The 22,826-nt window shown below is 22.0% G+C and overlaps 2 protein-coding genes across 18 annotated transcripts in view; one reads left to right on the forward strand and one right to left on the reverse strand.

Annotated features, from left to right (window-relative positions):
• Nucleotides 1–21,843, reverse strand: part of LOC114126471 (uncharacterized) — a 32,466-nt gene extending 10,623 nt beyond the window's left edge. Inside the window, exons 1-7 of one of the 17 annotated variants that reach the window (XM_050207889.1) lie at nt 21,685–21,843; nt 19,468–19,624; nt 16,505–16,661; nt 12,987–13,143; nt 10,757–10,913; nt 7,256–7,412; nt 5,051–5,207 (exon numbers count right to left, since the gene is read on the reverse strand). The gene's annotated coding sequence lies outside the window, so the exon portion shown is untranslated. Of the gene's footprint in view, nt 1–5,050; nt 5,208–7,255; nt 7,413–9,091; nt 9,140–9,159; nt 9,251–10,756; nt 10,914–12,986; nt 13,144–16,504; nt 16,662–19,467; nt 19,625–21,684 lie in introns of those variants that run through there. The other 16 variants (XM_050207892.1, XM_050207893.1, XM_050207890.1 and 13 more) reach the window with 16 other exon arrangements.
• LOC114126469 (uncharacterized) lies at nt 4,017–4,642 on the forward strand. The gene has a single exon (XM_027990424.2). The coding sequence runs from the start codon at nt 4,022–4,024 to the stop codon at nt 4,640–4,642; it is 621 nt and encodes a 206-aa protein (XP_027846225.2). The 5' UTR covers nt 4,017–4,021.
• Nucleotides 21,844–22,826: the final 983 nt, after the last annotated feature.

Here is a 22,826-nt window from a genome sequence, read left to right on the forward strand (position 1 = left end):
TTTCGTTCACACAAAACCACACAAAATGAATTTGTGACGTTATCGAATGTATTTTAAATTATAACTTTGACATCAGAAATTTTGAAATCCAGTTAAAGAAAAGTGAATCTAGTTTAAGAAAAGCATACAAAGATTCAAATAATAATCATGAAAATGGTTAAAGCAATTTTTTGCTTTACTTTTCCTTGCATTGAACTAAGTAAATGAGATAAATAAATTCACTAAACTTTTAAGTGTTTGCTCTAATTTTTAATTATTTATCTTATCAAGTACCTATCTACCTATATACCTATATTGACAAATGATAAATTTATACTTCTATATAAGAATAAGTAGGTAGGTACCTAATAAGTTCTGTGAATGCTGTACTCATTTTTTAAGCTTTTAAGCTAAACATATTATTTTTCTATATTTATAGATAAATAGCATAAAAAATCAAAAATACATTAATAAGTAGTTTAAATATTTTAGAAATGTTATATTTATATTCTTATTTTTGAAATTTATACAAGTTCATAATATTTTTGTCCTGCAGAGGAGGAGCAAAGTGTCCTATCTCCCCCTCAACATACTCCCATGAATATATCTATATTAACTATATTATATATTAGATATATAAATGTGACAAACGGAGAAAAACATTTATACGATAAATAATATTATAATTTATAATGACAGTGGTATACATATGTTAGTTCCGATGTATAATAATAATATTTTAAAAATTTATCGTTATGGAGTATACACTATTAAAGGAAGCTGTAGTCAAAAAATCCCTATGTTATGTAAAAATTCCCTAATGTTTATAAGAAAATTTGAAAAAAAATTGCTACTAAATAATTATACATTATACATAAGACATGTAAGACGTCCTAAATTTAAAATGGTAAACATACCGATATATATATAATATATGTCTCAGTAGTGTATAAATGTGTGCACTGACCGAAATATTCTATAATATAATATATATTGTATAGATAGTCAGAAGTCACGTGCAGTTTATTAAACAAAACTATGTGTATTATGTATACATGTGAATTATTGCTTACACGTGTTAAGTGTGATCATCTTTTGTAATTTTCTATACGCATGTGGCCATTCGATTTAAACATCCCCTATACATTATATATAATTTGCTGAAAAAACCTTCTTTTAGTAATACTCGACAAAGACCCCGGATACACAGCGAGGACAAATTCAGTCTATCGGTACGCTAACAATCATTTAGACGTAGGTAGGTACTTAATGGAAAATAATACATAACATGTCGATGACCATTCTCACGCGAATACGTTAGTAACACTTAGACTATAATTCAAGTGTGGGCACTACCCCATAACATTTAATTTATTTTATTACCATTTTATGCCGTGTGTTGTGTATTTTTATTTAACATAATCTCAAAATGTTTAACTGCGATAAATGTATCGCATCATTTTCTCGACGCTGTAATTTGAATAGACATTTAAAAATGCACGATGGTTTCGGTTTTAAGTGTAGTTTATGCGACAAACTGTTCACGCGAAAAGATAATCTAAGCAGGCACACAAAAGCATTTCATTCAGGGAAAGAAGTTTATCGTACGTATTATTCACATTAATTTAGATATAATATTTATTTTAATAAACAAATTTTAATACACTGATATAGTGTTCATGAATGCAGATTTAAATGAATCTAAAAATGATACTCCGAATAATGCTATGTGGGACGACACTGAAAATAACGTTGTGTGTAACGACCTATGTGACGCAGCTCACGTTGATGTAATACCGACCGATAATATAAAAATTGCCCCGCTGGCGATTGTGCCGAATATTCCAGCCGGAGCTACAAAAAGCGGTACATATTAACAATTTATATATTATTATAATATATAGGTATAATACTAAAATATAAAATAAATTCGTTGATTTAGGCTCTACGAAGAGAAATATTGACAAACTTAAGAAAAATATAATGCCATGTATTAAAGCAGATAATGAATTAAGTGTGTTGCAAAAAAACGAATCTATGGTGAAAACAGTTGACGAAGACTACAAAGATAAAATGAAAAAAAATTTGGCATGGATTAAAGTGGTGTCATATTTGATTAATTTGATTAGAAATAAAAATGAAGAACAACAAAAAATAATTTGTGAGTAAAATTTAAATTCTTATATATTTTTTTTTTTTTTTGAAAACACCATGATTGGTTAGATACCATGGATATTGTTTTTTTTAGCTCATTAAATAATTTAATTAAAGCAATAAAACATTACTTTTATCTGCTATCATAAACAGTATTTGGGACTTATAGCATTTGCATATCCGTCATAAATGTAGTAAAACATGTCAGAGTGATATACAAATACGTTTAATGGTACGGAGAATTCAAACATTTTATTTTACATGTTTTGCATATTTTTAATTTTTTTTTTTTGTTGCTATATTGACGTATAGTATTCAACAATTTTTAAAAAATGATGGATAATTTTATTCTTCAAAATGTATTAATTAATATGTTAAACGATTAATTACAAAAATTTGTTTTGAGTAGATATATAGTAATATTATTTGTGGTGTAGGTAAATGTTGCACATTAACATTAACGTGATTTACTCAACCAAAGTGATTTGAAAGGATCGAAATAATGTAGTTTTCCGAGTTAGTTTATTGAAAGACATCGGATATGAGTACCTACCTACTTATTTATAGGCTTCATTCGTTATCGTTTGGAAATTGAAGAAAATAATCTAATTAATTGTGTGATTCAACAACAAATTGTTATTAAATATTTGTCTAAATATTATAATATTATATTATATAGGTACATGAATGTTATTTTTTAGAAAATTTAAAAACCGATTGTAAGAGATTTTTCAGTATTAATTCATTATTTATGATGACTAGATACCTATATAATATTAATCGATTTATAAATTTGTAATAATAAAAAAATGTTTAATACCTAACAAAATTGTTTTGTGCCTTAAAAATCCTTTTTAACATTTTAAGTGTATATTTTTAAGTTTATTGGGTCCCATATAATCGCATACTCGGATATTTAATATTTTTTAGTATTTCAAGTCACGAACCCTGATCCTAAAGTATATTTTATTACTAAAATTGTATATTACATTAAATGAGTTAATATTTGTAAGAATGTAGGATATATTTCTTACATATAAACATATTATTTACATATTAAGTAAAAAAAATGATAATATTTATAATTTTTTCTTGGTATTTAACAACAACAAATATATACCTACCTATATAAATAACATTATTCAGACTTAAAATAATATACTTTAATCTTTAACTATCAAATTAAAAATTAAATAAGTTATATAATAATAAAAAAAAAACAATTAAGGTTATCATTTAGTTATATTTTTTTAAACTGCCATGGTAATTTATTGTCCTTTGTTCCTTTGTAAAATTGAAAAAATTTGTGTAGTAATGCGAAAATAAAGCATTATCATAATATAATAAATATGTGTTATGTATTTATGAAGACACTCTTTTTAGCCATTGACTATAAAAAGTGGACATCCTTAAAAATGTTTATAATTCATAAACAAAGAATGACTTCTTTCAGATTTTACGTCACAGATGTATTTCTATTAACTGAGCCCAGGTAGTTAAATCTGGTTTAAAATTTAATTTTGGCTTGTTTTGATTTTGATATCAAAACAATCATAATTTTAATCTTTAAAATATTTAAATATTTTGACAAACTGCTCTAATTACTTGACATACAGTAGTTTTTCCTATAAACAATTGTAATATAGCTCGTGTAAACCGCAGCCTGAAGCTAGCTGTCTATGAAAATAAAATAAGAATTAAGAAAAAATTACAAAAGTACAAATACAACGTTTATTCATTTGTATACACTTGAATATAACTATACAAATAAATTAAATAAATTAAATTTTTTATTGTTAAATTATGATAAAAATAGATTAAATGTTTATATATATTGAATACAAGTAAAATGTATAATTTTTAATACATTTTTTCAGTGCAAGACATAATGGCTAGATGGCATATAATTTGTGAAAATCAAGTGGGACATTTCAAAAAACAAGAAAAAAGCTTAAGAACTTACTCAGCTGCCAAAAAACCAAAGTTACATGTCAATATGGAACAATTGTCCTTTCCAAAAAAAAACAGAGAATTAAGAAACACTACTTCAAGTTTTGAAGATTTCCATATTACTATATCTGAGGCAAAATCGCACAATATCAATGAACCTAAAGCTGAGCAAAATTTGTCAAGTTATACTGATGACAAAATAAGATACCATGAAGTTGTAAAGAATTCTTCTTCTTTAAGTAAAAGAAAAAAAAATAAGCATAAGTTCAATGTGGAAGAATCATTAGCTGAATTCTTGAAAAACCATAATAATATGAAAAAAACGTTTGAAGAAGAAGATGATGACTTGGAATTTTTATACTCAATACTTCCAACAGTAAGATCGTTGACTTCAGATCAGAAATTTAGTTTTAGAATTCAAACAATGCAATTCCTTTACAACATTATAAACTCAAATTCTATTAATCGATCAATACAGAAATCATCTGTAACATCATCGATCACAGCGTATTACTCAGAATTTTTTCCAAATGAAATTTCAAATGACAATAATGTATGATTGTAAGAAAATTATAATGATAAAGTTGATAAAAAATTGTTTAAATTTTACATATTAAATACATTAATTATAATAATAACTTACATTGTAAATGTTTAATTAATATTAAAATCATACAATAAGTAAATTGATGCATTTATTAATTGTGTATATACTGATGAGCGATTATTTTAATGTTATAATTAGCATTATCTAAAGTTTTATAATTTTTCTCATGTTTGTGGTTTACTGTTGTACCAATGTAACTTTTGAAATACTAAAATAAAATTATATACCAACAAAGTACTACCTATGTAATATGATATTTATTCAACATTTATATCCTATTGTATTGGCAAGTAGTAAAAAAGTGTCAGATAAATACACATCTTTTTATTAGTAATATAATAGTTCTAACTGTATACTTACACAAAACTTAGATGATATAATTTATTTATTTTTCAAAAGATTCATAACAATATGTCAAGCACGAGGTAATAATATCATCGATCCTATCTATTATTTTGTGATTCAAATGACAATAGTATCAATCGTTTGAGATAAATCCTGTGTTCATTAGTAATAGCTAAACAAATATAACATAAAATTAATATATGATTATGATTTAGCAATTTTTAAGTATCTCTTATAAACATACTATTTGCCATGTATTATTATATTTATTCAAAATTTATATCTAATTCTATTGGTATGTTTTTCAAAAGTGGCAGATGAATACTGAGTTTCATATTGGCAGTATAAAAATGTTAACAGTATATTTACATTTAATCTTAACTAAAAAAAAAGTTTTTCAATTTTTAAAATTAATATACAAACGAAGTATAACCTATGTAATATTATACTTGTTCAACATTTATATCTAATTCTATTGGTATGGTTTTCAAAAGTGTCAGATGAGTACTGAGTTTCATATTAGCAGTATAAAAATATTACCAGTACATTTACATTTACATTTATTCATAAATAAAAATATAGTTTTATGATTTTTAAAATTAATATACAAATGAAGTATTAAATATTTAATAATATATTTAATAACATTTATATCTTATTCTATTGGTATGTTTTACAAAAGTGTCAGATGAATACTGAGTTTCATATAAGCAGTATAAAAATGTTACCAGTACATTTACATTTATTCTTAAATAAAAATATAGTTTTTCAACTTTTAAAAATAATATACAAACAAAAAATAACCTATGTAATATTATACTTGTTCAACATTTATATCTAATTCTATTGGTATGTTTTTCAAAAGTGTCAGATGAGTACTGAGTATTATATTAGCAGCATACAACGTTCAACAGTATATTTACATTTAATCATAACTAAAAAAAAAGTTTTTCAATTTTTAAAATTAATATACAAACGAAGTATAACCTATGTAATATTATACTTGTTCAACATTTATATCTAATTCTATTGGTATGGTTTTCAAAAGTGTCAGATGAGTACTGAGTTTCATATTAGCAGTATAAAAATATTACCAGTACATTTACATTTACATTTATTCTTAAATAAAAATATAGTTTTATAATTTTTAAAATTAATATACAAATGAAGTATTACCTATTTAATATTATATTTAATAACATTTATATCTTATTCTATTGGTATGGTTTTCAAAAGTGTCAGATGAGTACTGAGTATTATATTAGCAGCATACAACGTTCAACAGTATATTTACATTTAATCATAACTAAAAAAAAAGTTTTTCAATTTTTAAAATTAATATGCAAATGAAGTATTAAATATTTAATAATATATTTAATAACATTTATATCTTATTCTATTGGTATGTTTTACAAAAGTGTCAGATGAATACTGAGTTTCATATAAGCAGTATAAAAATGTTACCAGTACATTTACATTTATTCTTAAATAAAAATATAGTTTTTCAACTTTTAAAAATAATATACAAACAAAAAATAACCTATGTAATATTATACTTGTTCAACATTTATATCTAATTCTATTGGTATGTTTTTCAAAAGTGTCAGATGAGTACTGAGTATTATATTAGCAGCATACAACGTTCAACAGTATATTTACATTTAATCATAACTAAAAAAAAAGTTTTTCAATTTTTAAAATTAATATACAAACGAAGTATAACCTATGTAATATTATACTTGTTCAACATTTATATCTAATTCTATTGGTATGGTTTTCAAAAGTGTCAGATGAGTACTGAGTTTCATATTAGCAGTATAAAAATATTACCAGTACATTTACATTTACATTTATTCTTAAATAAAAATATAGTTTTATAATTTTTAAAATTAATATACAAATGAAGTATTACCTATTTAATATTATATTTAATAACATTTATATCTTATTCTATTGGTATGGTTTTCAAAAGTGTCAGATGAATACTGAGTTTCATATAGGCAGTATAAAAATGTTACCAGTACATTTACATTTACATTAATTCTTAAATAAAAATATTGTTTATCAATTTTTTAATAATTATATATAAACATAATATTCACCAAGTAATGTTATATGTATTCACCATTTATATCTTACTCTATTGACATTTGTTTCAAAATTGTCAGATGAATACACATCTTTTTATTAGAAATATAATAGTTCGAACTGTATACTTACACAAAACTTTGATGATATAATTTATTTATTTTTCAAAAGATTCATAACAATATGTCAACCACGAGGTTATAATATCATCGATCATATCTATTATTTTGTGATTCAAATGGCAATAATATCAATCGTTTGAGATAAATCCTGTGTTCTTTAGTAATAGCTAAACAAATATAACATAAAATTAATATATGATTATGATTTAGCAATTTTTATGTATCTCTTATAAACATACTATTTGTCATGTAATATTATATTTATTCAAAATTTGTATCTAATTCTATTGCTATGTTTTTCAAAAGTGGCAGGTGAATACTGAGTTTCATATTAGCAGTATAAAACGTTTAACAGTATATTTACATTTAATCTTAACTAAAAAAAAAGTTTTTCAATTTTTAAAATTAATATACAAACGAAGTATAACCTATGTAATATTATACTTGTTCAACATTTATATCTAATTCTATTGGTATGGTTTTCAAAAGTGTCAGATGAGTACTGAGTTTCATATTAGCAGTATAAAAATATTACCAGTACATTTACATTTACATTTATTCATAAATAAAAATATAGTTTTATGATTTTTAAAATTAATATACAAATGAAGTATTAAATATTTAATAATATATTTAATAACATTTATATCTTATTCTATTGGTATGTTTTACAAAAGTGTCAGATGAATACTGAGTTTCATATAAGCAGTATAAAAATGTTACCAGTACATTTACATTTATTCTTAAATAAAAATATAGTTTTTCAACTTTTAAAAATAATATACAAACAAAAAATAACCTATGTAATATTATACTTGTTCAACATTTATATCTAATTCTATTGGTATGTTTTTCAAAAGTGTCAGATGAGTACTGAGTATTATATTAGCAGTATAAAACGTTCAACAGTATATTTACATTTAATCATAACTAAAAAAAAAGTTTTTCAATTTTTAAAATTAATATACAAACGAAGTATAACCTATGTATATTATACTTGTTCAACATTTATATCTAATTCTATTGGTATGTTTTTCAAAAGTGTCAGATGAGTACTGAGTTTCATATTAGCAGTATAAAAATATTACCAGTACATTTACATTTACATTTATTCTAAATAAAAATATAGTTTTTAAATTTTTAAAATTAATATACAAATGAAGTATTACCTATTTAATATTATATTTAATAACATTTATATCTATTCTATTGGTATGGTTTTCAAAAGTGTCAGATGAGTACTGAGTATTATATTAGCAGCATACAACGTTCAACAGTATATTTACATTTAATCATAACTAAAAAAAAAGTTTTTCAATTTTTAAAATTAATATGCAAACGAAGTATAACCTATGTAATATTATATTTAATAACATTTATATCTTATTCTATTGGTATGTTTTACTAAAGTGTCAGATGAATACTGAGTTTCATATAAGCAGTATAAAAATGTTAACAGTACATTTACATTAACATTAATTCTTAAATCAAAATATAGTTTTTCAACTTTTAAAAATAATATACAAACAAAAAATAACCTATGTAATATTATACTTGTTCAACATTTATATCTAATTCTATTGGTATGGTTTTCAAAAGTGTCAGATGAGTACTGAGTTTCATATAGGCAGTATAAAAATGTTACCAGTACATTTACATTTACATTTATTCTAAATAAAAATATTGTTTATCAATTTTTTAATAATTATATATAAACATAATATTCACCAAGTAATGTTATATGTATTCACCATTTATATCTTACTCTATTGACATTTGTTTTCAAATTGTCAGATGAATACACATCTTTTTATTAGAAATATAATAGTTCTAACTGTATACTTACACAAAACTTTGATGATATAATTTATTTATTTTTCAAAAGATTCATAACATATATGTCAACCACGAGGTTAATAATATCATCGATCATATCTATTATTTTGTGATTCAAATGGCAATAATATCAATCGTTTGAGATAAATCCTGTGTTCTTTAGTAATAGCTAAACAAATATAACATAAAATTAATATATGATTATGATTTAGCAATTTTTATGTATCTCTTATAAACATACTATTTGTCATGTAATATTATATTTATTCAACATTTATATCTAATTCTATTGTATGGTTTTTTCAAAAGTGTCAGATGAGTACTGAGTTTCATATTAGCAGTATAAAAATATTACCAGTACATTTACATTTACATTTATTCTTAAATAAAAATATAGTTTTATAATTTTTAAAATTATATACAAATGAAGTATTACCTATTTAATATTATATTTAATAACATTTATATCTTATTCTATGGTATGGTTTTCAAAAGTGTCAGATAGTACTGAGTTTCATATTAGCAGTATAAAAACGTTTAACAGTATATTTACATTTAATCTTAACTAAAAAAAAAAGTTTTTCAATTTTTAAAATTAATATACAAACGAAGTATAACCTATGTAATATTATACTTGTTCAACATTTATATCTAATTCTATTGGTATGGTTTTCAAAAGTGTCAGATGAGTACTGAGTTTCATATTAGCAGTATAAAAATATTACCGGTACATTTACATTTACATTTATTCTTAAATAAAAATATAGTTTTATAATTTTTAAAATTAATATACAAATGAAGTATTACCTATTTAATATTATATTTAATAACATTTATATCTTATTCTATTGGTATGTTTTACAAAAATGTCAGATGAATACTGAGTTTCATATAAGCAGTATAAAAATGTTACCAGTACATTTACATTTACATTTATTCTTAAATAAAAATATAGTTTTTCAACTTTTAAAAATAATATACAAACAAAAAATAACCTATGTAATATTATACTTGTTCAACATTTATATCTAATTCTATTGGTATGTTTTTCAAAAGTGTCAGATGAGTACTGAGTATTATATTAGCAGCATACAACGTTCAACAGTATATTTACATTTAATCATAACTAAAAAAAAAGTTTTTCAATTTTTAAAATTAATATGCAAACGAAGTATAACCTATGTAATATTATATTTAATAACATTTATATCTTATTCTATTGGTATGTTTTACTAAAGTGTCAGATGAATACTGAGTTTCATATAAGCAGTATAAAAATGTTAACAGTACATTTACATTAACATTAATTCTTAAATCAAAATATAGTTTTTCAACTTTTAAAAATAATATACAAACAAAAAATAACCTATGTAATATTATACTTGTTCAACATTTATATCTAATTCTATTGGTATGGTTTTCAAAAGTGTCAGATGAATACTGAGTTTCATATAGGCAGTATAAAAATGTTACCAGTACATTTACATTTACATTTATTCTTAAATAAAAATATTGTTTATCAATTTTTTAATAATTATATATAAACATAATATTCACCAAGTAATGTTATATGTATTCACCATTTATATCTTACTCTATTGACATTTGTTTCAAAATTGTCAGATGAATACACATCTTTTTATTAGAAATATAATAGTTCTAACTGTATACTTACACAAAACTTTGATGATATAATTTATTTATTTTTCAAAAGATTCATAACAATATGTCAACCACGAGGTTATAATATCATCGATCATATCTATTATTTTGTGATTCAAATGGCAATAATATCAATCGTTTGAGATAAATCCTGTGTTCTTTAGTAATAGCTAAACAAATATAACATAAAATTAATATATGATTATGATTTAGCAATTTTTATGTATCTCTTATAAACATACTATTTGTCATGTAATATTATATTTATTCAACATTTATATCTAATTCTATTGGTATGGTTTTCAAAAGTGTCAGATGAGTACTGAGTTTCATATTAGCAGTATAAAAATATTACCAGTACATTTACATTTACATTTATTCTTAAATAAAAATATAGTTTTATAATTTTTAAAATTAATATACAAATGAAGTATTACCTATTTAATATTATATTTAATAACATTTATATCTATTCTATTGGTATGGTTTTCAAAAGTGTCAGATGAGTACTGAGTTTCATATTAGCAGTATAAAACGTTTAACAGTATATTTACATTTAATCTTAACTAAAAAAAAAGTTTTTCAATTTTTAAAATTAATATACAAACGAAGTATAACCTATGTAATATTATACTTGTTCAACATTTATATCTAATTCTATTGGTATGGTTTTCAAAAGTGTCAGATGAGTACTGAGTTTCATATTAGCAGTATAAAAATATTACGGTACATTTACATTTACATTTATTCTTAAATAAAAATATAGTTTTATAATTTTTAAAATTAATATACAAATGAAGTATTACCTATTTAATATTATATTAATAACATTTATATCTTATTCTATTGGTATGTTTTACAAAAATGTCAGATGAATACTGAGTTTCATATAAGCAGTATAAAAATGTTACCAGTACATTTACATTTACATTTATTCTTAAATAAAAATATAGTTTTTCAACTTTTAAAAATAATATACAAACAAAAAATAACCTATGTAATATTATACTTGTTCAACATTTATATTTAATTCTAGTGGCATGTTTTTTAAAAGTGTCAGATGAGTACTGAGTTTCATATTAGCAGTATAAAAATATTACCGGTACATTTACATTTACATTTATTCTTAAATAAAAATATAGTTTTTTAATTTTTAAAAATAATATACAAACAAAGTATAACATATGTAATATTATACTTATTCAACATTTATATCTAATTCTATTGGTATGGTTTTCAAAAGTGTCAGATGAATACTGAGTTTCATATTAGCAGTATAAAAATATTACCGGTACATTTACATTTACATTTATTCTTAAATAAAAATATAGTTTTATAATTTTTAAAATTAATATACAAATGAAGTATTACCTATTTAATATTATATTTAATAACATTTATATCTTATTCTATTGGTATGTTTTACAAAAATGTCAGATGAATGAATACTGAGTTTCATATAAGCAGTATAAAAATGTTAACAGTACATTTACATTAACATTTAATCTTAAATAAAAATATAGTTTTTCAACTTTTAAAAATAATATACAAACAAAAAATAACCTATGTAATATTATACTTGTTCAACATTTATATCTAATTCTATTGGTATGTTTTTCAAAAGTGTCAGATGAGTACTGAGTATTATATTAGCAGCATACAACGTTCAACAGTATATTTACATTTAATCATAACTAAAAAAAAAGTTTTTCAATTTTTAAAATTAATATGCAAACGAAGTATAACCTATGTAATATTATATTTAATAACATTTATATCTTATTCTATTGGTATGTTTTACTAAAGTGTCAGATGAATACTGAGTTTCATATAAGCAGTATAAAAATGTTAACAGTACATTTACATTAACATTTAATCTTAAATCAAAATATAGTTTTTCAACTTTTAAAAATAATATACAAACAAAAAATAACCTATGTAATATTATACTTGTTCAACATTTATATCTAATTCTATTGGTATGGTTTTCAAAAGTGTCAGATGAATACTGAGTTTCATATAGGCAGTATAAAAATGTTACCAGTACATTTACATTTACATTTATTCTTAAATAAAAATATTGTTTATCAATTTTTTAATAATTATATATAAACATAATATTCACCAAGTAATGTTATATGTATTCACCATTTATATCTTACTCTATTGACATTTGTTTCAAAATTGTCAGATGAATACACATCTTTTTATTAGAAATATAATAGTTCTAACTGTATACTTACACAAAACTTTGATGATATAATTTATTTATTTTTCAAAAGATTCATAACAATATGTCAACCACGAGGTTATAATATCATCGATCATATCTATTATTTTGTGATTCAAATGGCAATAATATCAATCGTTTGAGATAAATCCTGTGTTCTTTAGTAATAGCTAAACAAATATAACATAAAATTAATATATGATTATGATTTAGCAATTTTTATGTATCTCTTATAAACATACTATTTGTCATGTAATATTATATTTATTCAAAATTTGTATCTAATTCTATTGCTATGTTTTTCAAAAGTGTCAGATGAGTACTGAGTTTCATATTGGCAGTATAAAAATGTTAAAAGTACATTTACATTTACATTTATTCTTAAATAAAAATATAGTTTTATATTTTTTAAAATAATATACAAACAAAGTATAACCTATGTAATATTATACTTATTCAACATATATCTAATTCTATTGGTATGTTTTTCAAAAGTGTCAGATGAGTACTGAGTTTCATATTAGCAGTATAAAACGTTTAACAGTATATTTACATTTAATCTTAACTAAAAAAAAAGTTTTTCAATTTTTAAAATTAATATACAAACGAAGTATAACCTATGTAATATTATACTTGTTCAACATTTATATCTAATTCTATTGGTATGGTTTTCTAAAGTGTCAGATGAATACTGAGTTTCATATTAGCAGTATAAAAATATTACCGGTACATTTACATTTACATTTATTCTTAAATAAAAATATAGTTTTATAATTTTTAAAATTAATATACAAATGAAGGATTACCTATTTAATATTATATTTAATAACATTTATATCTTATTCTATTGGTATGTTTTACAAAAATGTCAGATGAATACTGAGTTTCATATAAGCAGTATAAAACGTTCAACAGTATATTTACATTTAATCATAACTAAAAAAAAAGTTTTTCAATTTTTAAAATTAATATACAAATGAAGTATAACCTATGTAATATTATACTTGTTCAACATTTATATTTAATTCTATTCGTATGGTTTTTAAAAGTGTCAGATGAATACTGAGTTTCATATTAGCAGTATAAAAATATTACCGGTACATTTACATTTACATTTATTCTTAAATAAAAATATAGTTTTATAATTTTTAAAATTAATATACAAATGAAGGATTACCTATTTAATATTATATTTAATAACATTTATATCTTATTCTATTGGTATGTTTTACAAAAATGTCAGATGAATACTGAGTTTCATATAAGCAGTATAAAACGTTCAACAGTATATTTACATTTAATCATAACTAAAAAAAAAGTTTTTCAATTTTTAAAATTAATATACAAACGAAGTATAACCTATGTAATATTATATTTAATAACATTTATATCTTATTCTATTGGTATGTTTTACTAAAGTGTCAGATGAATACTGAGTTTCATATAAGCAGTATAAAAATGTTAACAGTACATTTACATTAACATTTAATCTTAAATAAAAATATAGTTTTTCAACTTTTAAAGATAACATACAAACAGAAAATAACCTATGTAATATTATACTTATTCAACATTTATATCTAATTCTATTGGTATGTTTTTCAAAAGTGTCAGATGAGTACTAAGTTTCATATTAGCAGTATAAAACGTTTAACAGTATATTTACATTTAATCTTAACTAAAAAAAGTTTTTCAATTTTTAAAATTAATATACAAACGAAGTATAACCTATGTAATATTATACTTGTTCAACATTTATATCTAATTCTATTGGTATGGTTTTCAAAAGTGTCAGATGAGTACTGAGTTTCATATTAGCAGTATAAAATATATACCAGTACATTTACATTTACATTTATTCTTAAATAAAAATATAGTTTTATAATTTTTAAAATTAATATACAATGAAGTATTACCTATTTAATATTATATTTAATAACATTTATTCTATTCTATTGGTATGGTTTTCAAAAGTGTCAGATGTACTGAGTTTCATATTAGCAGTATAAAAATATTACCGGTACATTTACATTTACATTTATTCTTAAATAAAAATATAGTTTTATAATTTTTAAAATTAATATACAAATGAAGTATTACCTATTTAATATTATATTTAATAACATTTATATCTTATTGTATTGGTATGTTTTACAAAAATGTCAGATGAATACTGAGTTTCATATAAGCAGTATAAAAATGTTACCAGTACATTTACATTTACATTTATTCTTAAATAAAAATATAGTTTTTCAACTTTTAAAAATAATATACAAACAAAAAATAACCTATGTAATATTATACTTGTTCAACATTTATATTTAATTCTATTGGCATGTTTTTTCAAGTGTCAGATGAGTACTGAGTTTCATATTAGCAGTATAAAAATATTACCGGTACATTCATTTACATTTATTCTTAAATAAAAATATAGTTTTTTAATTTTAAAAATAATATACAAACAAAGTATAACATATGTAATATTATACTTATTCAACATTTATATCTAATTCTATTGGTATGGTTTTCAAAAGTGTCAGATGAATACTGAGTTTCATATTAGCAGTATAAAAATATTACCGGTACATTTACATTTACATTTATTCTTAAATAAAAATATATTTTTATAATTTTTAAAATTAATATACAAATGAAGTATTACCTATTTAATATTATATTTAATAACATTTATATCTTATTCTATTGGTATGTTTTACAAAAATGTCAGATGAATACTGAGTTTCATATAAGCAGTATAAAAATGTTAACAGTACATTTACATTAACATTTAATCTTAAATAAAAATATAGTTTTTCAACTTTTAAAAATAATATACAAACAAAAAATAACCTATGTAATATTATACTTGTTCAACATTTATATCTAATTCTATTGGTATGTTTTTCAAAAGTGTCAGATGAGTACTGAGTATTATATTAGCAGCATACAACGTTCAACAGTATATTTACATTTAATCATAACTAAAAAAAAAGTTTTTCAATTTTTAAAATTAATATGCAAACGAAGTATAACCTATGTAATATATTATTTAATAACATTTATATCTTATTCTATTGGTATGTTTTACTAAAGTGTCAGATGAATACTGAGTTTCATATAAGCAGTATAAAAATGTTAACAGTACATTTACATTAACATTTAATCTTAAATCAAAATATAGTTTTTCAACTTTTAAAAATAATATACAAACAAAAAATAACCTATGTAATATTATACTTGTTCAACATTTATATCTAATTCTATTGGTATGGTTTTCAAAAGTGTCAGATGAATACTGAGTTTCATATAGGCAGTATAAAAATGTTACCAGTACATTTACATTTACATTTATTCTTAAATAAAAAATATTGTTTATCAATTTTTTATAATATATATATAAACATAATATTCACCAAGTAATGTTATATGTATTCACCATTTATATCTTACTCTATTGACATTTGTTTCAAAATTGTCAGATGAATACACATCTTTTTATTAGAAATATAATAGTTCTAACTGTATACTTACACAAAACTTTGATGATATAATTTATTTATTTTTCAAAAGATTCATAACAATATGTCAACCACGAGGTTATAATATCATCGATCATATCTATTATTTTGTGATTCAAATGGCAATAATATCAATCGTTTGAGATAAATCCTGTGTTCTTTAGTAATAGCTAAACAAATATAACATAAAATTAATATATGATTATGATTTAGCAATTTTTATGTATCTCTTATAAACATACTATTTGTCATGTAATATTATATTTATTCAAAATTTGTATCTAATTCTATTGCTATGTTTTTCAAAAGTGGCAGGTGAATACTGAGTTTCATATTGGCAGTATAAAAATGTTAAAAGTACATTTACATTTACATTTATTCTTAAATAAAAATATAGTTTTATATTTTTTAAAAATAATATACAAACAAAGTATAACCTATGTAATATTATACTTATTCAACATTTATATCTAATTCTATTGGTATGTTTTTCAAAAGTGTCAGATGAGTACTGAGTTTCATATTAGCAGTATAAAACGTTTAACAGTATATTTACATTTAATCTTAACTAAAAAAAAAGTTTTTCAATTTTTAAAATTAATATACAAACGAAGTATAACCTATGTAATATTATATTTAATAACATTTATATCTTATTCTATTGGTATGTTTTACTAAAGTGTCAGATGAATACTGAGTTTCATATAAGCAGTATAAAAATGTTAACAGTACATTTACATTAACATTTAATCTTAAATAAAAATATAGTTTTTCAACTTTTAAAGATAACATACAAACAGAAAATAACCTATGTAATATTATACTTATTCAACATTTATATCTAATTCTATTGGTATGTTTTTCAAAAGTGTCAGATGAGTACTGAGTTTCATATTAGCAGTATAAAACGTTTAACAGTATATTTACATTTAATCTTAACTAAAAAAAGTTTTTCAATTTTTAAAATTAATATACAAACGAAGTATAACCTATGTAATATTATACTTGTTCAACATTTATATCTAATTCTATTGGTATGGTTTTCAAAAGTGTCAGATGAGTACTGAGTTTCATATTAGCAGTATAAAAATATTACCAGTACATTTACATTTACATTTATTCTTAAATAAAAATATAGTTTTATAATTTTTAAAATTAATATACAAATGAAGTATTACCTATTTAATATTATATTTAATAACATTTATATCTTATTCTATTGGTATGGTTTTCAAAAGTGTCAGATGAGTACTGAGTTTCATATTAGCAGTATAAAACGTTTAACAGTATATTTACATTTAATCTTAACTAAAAAAAAAGTTTTTCAATTTTTAAAATTAATATACAAACGAAGTATAACCTATGTAATATTATACTTGTTCAACATTTATATCTAATTCTATTGGTATGGTTTTCAAAAGTGTCAGATGAGTACTGAGTTTCATATTAGCAGTATAAAAATATTACCAGTACATTTACATTTACATTTATTCTTAAATAAAAATATAGTTTTATAATTTTTAAAATTAATATACAAATGAAGTATTACCTATTTAATATTATATTTAATAACATTTATATCTTATTCTATTGGTATGGTTTTCAAAAGTGTCAGATGAGTACTGAGTTTCATATTAGCAGTATAAAACGTTTAACAGGATATTTACATTTAATCATAACTAAAAAAAAAGTTTTTCAATTTTTAAAATTAATATACAATGAAGTATAACCTATGTAATATTATACTTGTTCAACATTTATATCTAATTCTATTGGTATGGTTTTCAAAAGTGTCAGATGAGTACTGAGTTTCATATTAGCAGTATAAAAATATTACCGGTACATTTACATTTACATTTATATTTAAATAAAAATATAGTTTTTCAACTTTTAAAAATAATATACAAACAAAAAATAACCTATGTAATATTATACTTGTTCAACATTTATATTTAATTCTATTCGTATGGTTTTCAAAAGTGTCAGATGAGTACTGAGTTTCATATTAGCAGTATAAAAATATTACCGGTACATTTACATTTACATTTATTCTTAAATAAAAATATAGTTTTATAATTTTTAAAATTAATATACAAATGAAGTATTACCTATTTAATATTATATTTAATAACATTTATATCTTATTCTATTGGTATGTTTTACAAAAATGTCAGATGAATACTGAGTTTCATATAAGCAGTATAAAAATGTTAACAGTACATTTACATTAACATTTAATCTTAAATAAAAATATAGTTTTTCAACTTTTAAAAATAATATACAAACAAAAAATAACCTATGTAATATTATACTTGTTCAACATTTATATCTAATTCTATTGGTATGTTTTTCAAAAGTGTCAGATGAGTACTGAGTATTATATTAGCAGCATAAAATGTTCAACAGTATATTTACATTTAATCATAACTAAAAAAAAAGTTTTTCAATTTTTAAAATTAATATACAAACGAAGTATAACCTATGTAATATTATATTTAATAACATTTATATCTTATTCTATTGGTATGTTTTACAAAAATGTCAGATGAATACTGAGTTTCATATAAGCAGTATAAAAATGTTACCAGTACATTTACATTTACATTTATTCTTAAATAAAAATATAGTTTTTTAATTTTTAAAAATAATATACAAACAAAAAATAACCTATGTAATATTATACTTGTTCAACATTTATATCTAATTCTATTGGTATGGTTTTCAAAAGTGTCAGATGAGTACTGAGTTTCATATTAGCAGTATAAAAATATTACCGGTACATTTACATTTACATTTATTCTTAAATAAAAATATTGTTTATCAATTTTTTAATAATTATATATAAACATAATATTCACCAAGTAATGTTGTATGTATTCACCATTTATATCTTACTCTATTGACATTTGTTTCAAAATTGTCAGATGAATACACATCTTTTTATTAGTAATATAATAGTTCTAACTGTATACTTACACAAAATTTTGATGATATAATTTATTTAATTTTCAAAAGATTCATAACAATATGTCAAGCACGAGGTAATAATATCATCGATCATATCTATTATTTTGTGATTCAAATGGCAATAATATCAATCGTTTGAGATAAATCCTGTGTTCTTTAGTAATAGCTAAACAAATATAACATAAAATTAATATATGATTATGATTTAGCAATTTTTAAGTATCTCTTATAAACATACTATTTGTCATGCAATATTATATTTATTCTACATTAATATCCTATTGTATTGGCATGTATTAAAAAAGTGTAATATGAATACTGAGTTTTTTTATTAGGAGTATAACAATTTTAACAGTATATTTCATTTAATTTTAAATTAAAATATTGTTTTTCAATTTTTAAGAATTTATATATAAACATAATTTTTCTCATGTAATGTTATATTTTTTCAACATTTATATCTAATTTTATTGGTATGTGTTTCAAAAGAGTAAGAGAAATACTGATTTTTTTGTTAGCTATTTAATAATTCTAACAGTATTCTTACACAGAACTTTGATGAAATATAAGGAATTTTTTTTTTAAGAGTTTCAGTACATCATGTCAAGTATGAGGTTATAATATTATCTCTCATTTCCATTATATCTGTTGCAGATGTGCAATTTCATTAATCGTTTGAATTGAATACTGTGTTCTACATTTATAGCTAAACAATTATTACATAGGATTATTGCTTGATTATGATTTATCAATTTTTAAGAATCTCATAAAAAAATTTGATTTCTTATGTATTATTTTATTTATTTTCTATTTTTATGTTATTCTCATTGTATGTTTTTTAATGAGTGAGATCAATACTGAATTTTTTATCAGCAAAATAAAAATTTTAACAATATACTTTTGTATAACTTTATTAATTATAAGAATTTTTTTTTTTATTTTTGCTAATATTATGAACATATTATGTACGTGGTAAAATCATTTTTAGTTTCCATAATATTTTCATTATAATGTCAATTATTTCAAATTTGTTTGATAAATACTGTGTTATATAATAGCTAAATAAAAATTGAAAATTACTATCAATACATTATTATGTTTAAAAATAAGATTTTGCATGTATTAAAAATCTCATGTAAAAATATTATTTATAAAGTACTATAATCATTAGTCTCCATTAAATTCTTATTTTAATGCATATAGTTTTCATGTGTGAGTTGAATACTGAATTAATTATTAACAAAAATATAATTTTAAATTGATCATTCCCATATAAGTTTAATGAAAAATAATGTTATTCAATTTTTAAAAATGTCATTATACATATTATTTGTTATGTAACACTATCATTAGTTTCCATGAAATGCTAGTTCTAATGGCAATTGATTCAAATTTGTGAGTTTAATACTGAATTTATTATTTACAATTATTAAATTTGAAATTGTTTATTAACATATTTTTAAACAAAACTAAGGTTTTTCAATTTTGTAAAGTCTCAAATTAATATATTATGTGTTTAGTAATATAATTCATACCTAAAAATTGAATTTCGATTCTAATGATTGAAGTACCAAGTGTGTGATATTTAAATTGTATGATTTATGGGCAGTTCAAAAGTTAATGTTAAATACACTATGTATTTCTATACCATAATTTATTACAATAATTATGTTATCATATAAATATGTTTTTTAAATTTTAATAAGGAAATTTTTTGTATAACGTAATGTAAAAAATGGTTAAAGCTAAGCTTATGGTGTACTTGTGGATGGGCGCTTAATAGGTTATTTCCCCTTTTTTTTCCTGTTAATTTGGTTTTCCTGGTATTACCTAGCTGTTTCCTTTCACTATTTAAAACGGAAAATGATTCATTTGTGTTCATTAATGTCCCTACAGTTAATTTAATAGCGGATCTTACATACTCCTTAGTTGTGCTGTTAAATTAAAAATACCTAAGTCCCTTATTGTTTGTTCAATTTTTACTTCACTTATTTTTTCAGATCAAAACTTGCGTAAAAAGATTACTCCGCATTATACACGATAGTTTTCGCGCGGTTACGGCTGTAGTTTCTGGGTTTCTTTCTAAGTTGATGTTGGTATTTATCTGGTATTTATCGGGATGCTGCGAGTATATTATATTAGAATCATTATCAACGACCGCAATAGATTACTACCATTTGTCTGACTCTTACAAAACAATAAATGTACACATTTAAATTGTCTTACCATTAATTTATTTCACCTTTGTTTCACAACAATAATCCGCGGTCGCTCATGCGTTATTCAATACTTTGACTGGCAATTCGCAAAAGATAATGGAGATAACGTTTTGAAATGTATTATAGGCTTTCAATATAAACTTAATTAAATTGTAAACCCAACCATTTACTGTGTCGGTTTTTTATTTAAAATAAAAATATTTATCTGTTATTATCATTATCAGTTATCCGTTTATCAGTATATTATTATCACGGACCAAAATATTTAGGACCAATGATTATAGATTATCTTTAAGCCTTCATACAGCTGGACTGGACACAGCATGGTTGGAGGGTGTGTGGGGTTGACCACAAAATGTAATAGGTACAATAGGCGGTGTTCGGTGTGATATTTTCCTTTTAGCATTACTAGTGCCGTCTTATTGGATACTTTTGGAACTAGATCACCGCATCAACGCATTTTGTTTCATAAGTATCTACTACTACTACAAAAAAAAAAGTCGGCGCTAGTAATGCTAAAAGGAAAATATCCCCTCCCCCCCCCCCCGAACACCGTCTGTTGTAATACATTTTGTAACCACAATATTCATCTCGTGTTCAGTCTTTTATATTTTTTTCGGTCCCGTGATATTTATGAAGAATATATTCAACAGATAATAGATTTATAATAAATTAGTATATACCTACCTATCTGCGGTAATGACTAATGTGGTATATTCTTATCTATCTCAGTGGGTGCTGGGTACCTATACAATTATATTGTTAAAGAGCTCGTTTGTTGAATTCTGGAACCGTTTCCTTTTACTGAGTCTACTGAATGATCAATACCTATATACATATAATATATTAGAAAGGATCAAACCAATTATTAAAATTAAATTAAAATAATTTCTTGATATTAATTCACACTGTTTAAAAAATATTATATTATTTCAATATTACATTTGTAAATTACACTTCGTCAATATATTAAGTTAATACAATGAACTACTTGAGATGAAAAAGTCGGTTGTTAGATCTTAGATCGGCTCGACGACAAAATGGGTGTGCACCGTCTCGTTGCTTATCGGAACTCGTCACCTACGAATATTGCAATTGTATAGTATACGTTGGTGGTAGTATTTATATATAAGACTAAACAATAGAAGT

Source organism: Aphis gossypii, chromosome X (assembly GCF_020184175.1).
Source record: "Aphis gossypii isolate Hap1 chromosome X, ASM2018417v2, whole genome shotgun sequence".
Taxonomy (NCBI): domain Eukaryota; kingdom Metazoa; phylum Arthropoda; class Insecta; order Hemiptera; family Aphididae; genus Aphis; species Aphis gossypii.